The sequence below is a fragment of the Nansenia antarctica genome, assembly GCF_963989245.1.
Source record: "Nansenia antarctica genome assembly, chromosome: 18".
Taxonomy (NCBI): domain Eukaryota; kingdom Metazoa; phylum Chordata; class Actinopteri; order Argentiniformes; family Microstomatidae; genus Nansenia; species Nansenia antarctica.
In genome coordinates this window covers 2,353,730-2,361,229 of record NC_137691.1, presented here as the reverse complement: position 1 = coordinate 2,361,229, position 7,500 = coordinate 2,353,730, and the positions used below count along the sequence as shown (strand labels likewise).

The 7,500-nt window shown below is 49.8% G+C and overlaps 1 protein-coding gene across 1 annotated transcript in view; it reads left to right on the top strand.

Annotated features, from left to right (window-relative positions):
* efcc1 (EF-hand and coiled-coil domain containing 1) overlaps nucleotides 1-7,500 on the top strand; it is a gene marked incomplete at both ends in the record, with an annotated part of 24,547 nt that overhangs the window by 12,109 nt on the left and 4,938 nt on the right. The window contains 3 exons of the mRNA XM_080548490.1: nucleotides 5,075-5,256; nucleotides 6,470-6,605; nucleotides 7,392-7,500. The exon at nucleotides 7,392-7,500 is cut by the window's right edge and continues 60 nt beyond it. Of these exons, the coding sequence (XP_080404616.1) occupies nucleotides 5,075-5,256; nucleotides 6,470-6,605; nucleotides 7,392-7,500 (427 nt within the window). The remainder of the gene's footprint in view (nucleotides 1-5,074; nucleotides 5,257-6,469; nucleotides 6,606-7,391) is intronic.

The window sequence follows — 7,500 nt, the reverse complement described above, 5'->3', positions numbered from 1 at the left end:
ATCCCAGCTGGCCGGTTGATTCTGGTTCCTATTTACGGTTGTCGTTTCGTATCGTACATACCTCCGATGATCGGCGGTGGAGTTCATGTTAACGTTCCTTTTGTCTTGTGTTTTTTTCTTTTGGTGAAAGATTGAACACTCATTACCTCTGACACTTCTACTGCTAAACATCCGTGTTTTAAAAAAAGAACAGGTTAGAAGTTAGAACACAATACACACATGTCTTTCGTCTTTCGTCCTGGTTTATCACATGTTTTATTTTCTCTCCTTCGGCATTTACATAAGTAGTATTTTTTTATTTTCGGTTCTCCAAAAACCGTCGATGCTACTTTTCCATCACGCGTTGGCGGGCTCTCTGTTCCCGACCCGTTTCAAAGAGAGAGAGAGGCCCGCTAAGCCTCTGTCTCCTGGATCTCACAGTCAAACCGCTATCCAGGAAGTCTGGAAAAGATTCAGGTGTCTGGGAGAGCTTCATTTACCTTCCCAGTTCATTTATTTTAATGCTCAGCTAGCTCTACTACCGCTGGATTTCTTTTTTCAGCGTCTTCTCAGAATGTATAGAGTGTGTATGTATTTCCTCCCCAAAACCATCTAACGAAGTAGAGCTCTTCAAACAGCCTTACCTCTCCTACCCAATCATAATCCCGCTCAACCAGTCCTAGCGTGACAGACAGTGAGCATTATCCACTCGTTTCCCCCCCCACCCCCAACCTCAAAGGAGAACTTACTGTTTGGACAAGCACTGCTTTCTTTTTTGTCTCCCGAAACACAAAGCCGGCACCATTTCTCTCCCCCATGTCAAACATCAGAACCAGAGGCCTCCTGTCTCACCCCAGAGGCCTCCTGTCCCAGACCCAGACCCAGACCCAGACCCAGACCAGACCCAGAGCCCTCCTGTACCAGTCCAGGACCCAGGCTGCAGCACAGCTCCCCTCCGCCGGGTTTCTGTCAATTAAAGTGCAATCAGTCACCCCGGGCCTCGCGTCTGACAAAGCCCTCTGCCAGCTCATTCCGGTGTCGGATTGCCTCCATGGCAACAACCGTGCAGGGGCCTGTTTCTGTGTTACCCCCGGCAACGCCTTCCCTGTGCAGCTGCGTGGGTCCACATCGGTTAGAGGCCCCTCCCCCTTCCCTCCACTGTGACTCTGCCCCCTTCTTACCTCCACTGTAGCTCCTCCCCCTTCCCTCCACTGTGACTCCTCCCCCTTCTTCCCTCCACTGTAGCTCCTCCCCCTTCCCTCCATTGTAGCTCCTCCCCCTTCTTCCCTCCACTGTGACTCCTCCCCCTTCCCTCCACTGTGGCTCCTCCCCCTTCTTACCTCCACTGTGACTCCTCCCCCTTCTTACCTCCACTGTGACTCCCCGTAACTCAAACACGTCTCCTCCCTCCATCTGATTGGTCGCCTGGTAACCAGGTAACCACGCCCCCCAATTACTGACCTGCATACACACTCTTCTCTCTACGACTGTCCTGCATACACACTCTCCTCTCTACGACCTGCATACACACTCTTCTCTCTACGACCTGCATACACACTCTTCTCTCTACGTCCTGCATACACACTCTTCTCTCTACGACCTGCATACACACTCTTCTCTCTACGACCTGCATACACACTCTCCTCTCTACGACCTGACCTGCATACACACTCTTCTCTCTACGACCTGCATACACACTCTTCTCTCTACGACCTGCATACACACTCTCCTCTCTACGACCTGCATACACACTCCCCTTTCTACGACCTGCATACACACTCTCCTCTCTACGACCTGCATACACACTCTTCTCTCTACGACCTGACCTGCATACACACTCTCCTCTCTACGACCTGCATACACACTCTCCTCTCTACGACCTGCATACACACTCTTCTCTCTACGACCTGCATACACACTCTTCTCTCTACGACCTGCATACACACTCTTCTCTCTACGACCTGCATACACACTCTTCTCTCTACGACCTGCATACACACTCTCCTCTCTACGACTGTCCTGCATACACACTCTTCTCTCTCTACGACCTGCATACACACTCTCCTCTCTACGACCTGCATACACACTCTCCTCTCTCTGACCTGCATGCACACTCTCCTCTCTACGACCTGCATACACACTCTTCTCTCTACGACCTGTCCTGCATACACACTCTCCTCTCTACGACCTGTCCTGCATACACACTCTCCTCTCTACGACCTGTCCTGCATACACACTCTTCTCTCTACGACCTGTCCTGCATACACACTCTTCTCTCTACGACCTGCATACACACTCTTCTCTCTACGACCTGCATACACACTCTCCTCTCTACGACCTGTCCTGCATACACACTCTCCTCTCTACGACCTGTCCTGCATACACACTCTTCTCTCTACGTCCTGCATACACACTCTTCTCTCTACGACCTGTCCTGCATACACACTCTTCTCTCTACGACCTGCATACACACTCTTCTCTCTACGACCTGCATACACACTCTCCTCTCTACGACCTGCATACACACTCTTCTCTCTACGACCTGCATACACACTCTCCTCTCTACGACCTGCATACACACTCTTCTCTCTCTACGACCTGCATACACACTCTTCTCTCTACGACCTGTCCTGCATACACACTCTTCTCTCTACGACCTGCATACACACTCTCCTCTCTACGACCTGCATACACACTCTTCTCTCTACGACCTGCATACACACTCTCCTCTCTACGACCTGCATACACACTCTTCTCTCTACGACCTGCATACACACTCTCCTCTCTACGACCTGCATACACATTCTTCTCTCTACGACTGTCCTGCATACACACTCTCCTCTCTACGACCTGTCCTGCATACACACTCTCCTCTCTACGACCTGCATACACACTCTCCTCTCTACGACCTGCATACACACTCTTCTCTCTACGACATGCATACACACTCTCCTCTCTACGATCTGCATACACACTCTTCTCTCTACGACCTGCATACACACTCTTCTCTCTATGACCTGCATACACACTCTCCTCTCTACGACCTGCATACACACTCTTCTCTCTACGACCTGCATACACACTCTCCTCTCTACGACCTGCATACACACTCTCCTCTCTACGACCTGCATACACACTCTTCTCTCTATGACCTGCATACACACTCTTCTCTCTACGACCTGACTTGCATACACACTCTCCTCTCTACGACCTGCATACACACTCTTCTCTCTACGACCTGCATACACACTCTCCTCTCTACGACCTGCATACACACTCTCCTCTCTACGACCTGCATACACACTCTTCTCTCTACGACTTGCATACACACTCTTCTCTCTACGACCTGCATACACACTCTCCTCTCTACGACCTGCATACACACTCTCCTCTCTACGACCTGCATACACACTCTTCTCTCTACGACTTGCATACACACTCTCCTCTCTACGACCTGCATACACACTCCCCTTTCTACGACCTGCATACACACTCTCCTCTCTACGTCCTGCATACACACTCTCCTCTCTACGACCTGCATACACACTCTTCTCTCTACGACTGTCCTGCATACACACTCTTCTCTCTCTACGACCTGCATACACACTCTTCTCTCTACGACCTGCATACACACTCTTCTCTCTACGACCTGACCTGCATACACACTCTTCTCTCTATGACCTGACCTGCATACACACTCTTCTCTCTACGACCTGACCTGCATACACACTCTTCTCTCTACGACCTGCATACACACTCTCCTCTAGGACGTCTGACCCCTGCATACACACACACTTTGTGCATACACCCGGTGTGTCCCTGGCTGCAGGGAGGTGTGTTGTCGTACGGCGGGGCCCACGCTGTACCTCGCTCCAGCAGGATGTTAAGCATGAGTGGCTCTTGATAGATTTTTTTTTTCCGGAGAGCCAAGAAGTTACTGAAAACCTATTTCTTAAAAAAAAGAAGAAAAAAAAGTGTTTTCTTTTTTTTCTTTCCTGGCAAGACGTCGTCATCTGGAAACGCTTAACTCTGTGATTCTCTGCGAAAGGCAGCAGGCCCCCTATCGGATTCCCCTCCAACACAAAAGCTCCAGACAGCAGAGAGAGAGAGAGAGAGAGAGAGAGAGAGAGAGAGAGACAGAGAGAGAGAGACAGAGAGAGAGAGACAGAGAGAGAGAGAGAGAGAGAGAGAACTGGAAAAAATGTAAATTAATACAAATACATGATTGATCTGCAAGAACTGCAGTCTAAACGAAGTTGCGAATGTTGCGTTTTTGTGTAACGACATCACACGATTGCACGTCGGAGGAGAATAAGATGGGCGTTGACTTCTAGGGACTGTATTTCCTAACTTAAAAATCGTATGTTTCTCCTGGGCTTCTTTTCTCATCAAACTGCAGCCAATATCAGCCAGTCGGTCGGTCGGTCCGTGTGTTTGACCTCACAGCGTGCAGCTTGCAGGCAGCCTTCTCATTGAAAAACTTGAGGGCAGCAAACTTTCTCTCACTGACTGACGACTGACCCACTTTTTTAACCCACACCGTATAAAAAAAAAAACGCCTTCAACTTTTCAATGCGCTAAAGATGCGCCGCCTGGGTTCAATTACTCCACCCAGAAAACGTTGAGAGCTATATGGCAGCTAACCCTAACCCTCCTATAAAATGATTATGGTGGTCGTACATGTGACTGACTACGGCTCTGGCTCATGTTACTGGAGGCTGTCTTTGATGTCAGGCAGTGCCTCCAAACTACAGTATGTTGTAGCTCTTTGTACTGTTGCAAATATGACACAAACAAACCTTCAATGTACCCCCCCCCCCCCTCCATACAGTAACCCCCCCACTCCATACAGTAAAAGGTTTAGGCTAGTCCATGCTGCCCATTATGTACTGTTGTAGGCCGAGATACATTTGGTAGCATTTAGCAGCCAGCATGTTTGAGTCTGAGAGCTGGTTTTTACCCCCAGGTTGTCATTGTGTAGAGAGACTGAGAGACACACAATAATTAGATGTGGCTCGTTTAGGCTAATTAACTAGCCACATCTAACATGTGAACATTAGCTACGCAGGCTAATTAGCTGTGTGTCTTCCTCCAGGTCTGAGGTGTCTAAGCTGCAGGTCTCCAGCGTTGCCAGGGGAGACCAGCAGGGTGGCGGGGGCCAGCAGGGTGGCGGGGGCCCGGGGGGGGCCAGTAGACCGGCGCAGAGACGCTGCCTCGACTCCCAACGAGACCGCCGCTCCCCGACAGGCCGTGCCGAGACCACCCCCCCTGACAACAGTAAGACAGCAGCGCTGTTTAAGAAACCTAATACCTCCTCCCCGTCCCCCTCTACCCCCCCCCCCCCCCCCGTCCCGGTAGAGGTTCTCTACTGTAAATAATACAAATAAATAAATAAATAAAAGTTGGAGGAACTTCCTTCCTGTAGCATGTTTGGCTGCCAGTACGGCCTCTGGCCCCGAGCGCAGATTACTGTTTCTTGCGTTGGCTGATGGATGGAGGATTCTGCGGAAGAGTTTTAGGGCCACCAACTGAGAAGGGGGGGAGGGGTTATGGAAAAAGACTCAGTTGATGGCCCTAATACTCTTCCGTATGATTCACTTACTTAGACAAATGCATTTGTTGTAATTTGGCTAAAGGCCCAAACATTTTTACATTTTCACAGTATAATTGTTACACTGCAGGTGTGTGTGTGTGTGTGTGTGTTGTGTGTGTCTGAGGGTAACGAGGGTGTGTGTGTGTGTGTGTCTGAGGGTAGTGAGGGTGTGTGTGTGTGTGTGTGTGTGTGTGTCTGAGGGTAACGAGGGTGTGTGTGTGTGTGTCTGAGGGTAACGATGGTGTTGTGTGTGTGTTGCGGTGGCCAGTGGAGGTGTGTGTGTGGTAACGATGGTGTTGTGTGTGTGTCTGAGGGTAACGAGGGTGTGTGTGTGTGTGTCTGAGGGTAACGAGGGTGTGTGTGTGTGTGTGTGTGTCTGAGGGTAACGTGGTGTTGTGTGTGTGTTGCGGTGGCCAGTGGAGGTGTGTGTGTGTGGTAACGATGGTGTTGTGTGTGTGTGTGTGTGTGTAACGATGGTGTTGTGTGTGTGTCTGAGTGTAACGTGGGTGTTGTGTGTGTGTCTGAGTGTAACGAGGGTGTTGTGTGTGTGTCTGAGTGTAACGAGGGTGTTGTGTGTGTGTGTGTGTGTCTGAGTGTAACGATGGTGTTGTGTGTGTGTGTGTGTGTGTGTGTCTGAGGGTAACGATGGTGTTGTGTGTGTGTGTGTGTAACGATGGTGTTGTGTGTGTGTGTAACGATGGTGTGTGTGTGTCTGAGTGTAACAAGGGTGTTGTGTGTGTGTTGTGTGTGTAACGATGGTGTTGTGTGTGTGTCTGAGTGTAACGAGGGTGTTATGTGTGTGTCTGAGTGTAACGGTGGTGTTGTGTGTGTGTGTGTGTGTGTGTGTGTGTGTGTGTGTGTGTAACGATGGTGTTGTGTGTGTGTTGCGGTGGCCAGTGGAGGAGCAGCTGTTCCGGTCGGTGGAAGGCCAGGCGGCGTCAGACGAGGAGGAGGACCGCTGGACCGGAGACCAGCAGAGGCAGGTGGAGGAGGTGAAGAGGATCCTGACCCGGCTGTCCTGCTGCGGAGACAGGTAGAGATGATGCTATGCTAAGACCAAATCAATATCTAAAATCGATGACAGTTTTCTACTGCTCTGGTTTGAAAAGAAGCACTCAAAACTGTGGCAAGAAAATCGATGTTTATTATTGCGCATAGACCTTCTTCAGGCACACGTCAGTCATAAGTGAATGCAGTGTTATTATAGACGGCCAAACGAAAGAATTCCACCTAGTTGCTAGACATCAAGGGAATTGTAGTCCACCTAGGTTTAGTGGACTACAAAAGGCAACATACAAGTGTTCTCAGACAAGAGTTTGGCTTGGCTTGGCTTCCTGTTAAGTTCAGAATAGATTTCCAGATCCTTCTGCTTGTTTATAAAGCTCTCACTGGCACAGCACCAGAATATCTGAAAGACCTTTTTGCTATCATATCAGCCCGATAGAGCTCTCAGGTCTTTTGCTAGCATATCAGCCCAATAGAGCTCTCAGGTCTTCTGACGCTGGTTTTCTCTGTGTACCACATGTACAAAAGAAGAGATTTGGTGAGGCTGCATTCTCATGTTATGCACCCAGATTGTGGAACCAATACAAGTTATTATTATTATTATTATTATTATTATTATATTATATAACAGAACACAAAATGAATCTATGAACGACGGAAAGCAGTTTTGAGTGTGCGGATGTTGACACTCTTCAGCTCCAGCACCTCAGCTAAGTCTGATGACGCTCACTTATCACTAATACTCTGGTTTGAAATGACCCCTGACCTCTACCCCCCCTACCCCCCCCCCCCCCCCCGCCCCTCTGGCCCTCAGGTGTGACGACAAGGCGGTGAAGAAGCTGCTGTCCCACTTCGGGGGGGGCTCCCGCAGCGAGGAGAGCCGCAGCGCCGTGGTGGAGCTGCTGGAGAAGGTGACCAGACTC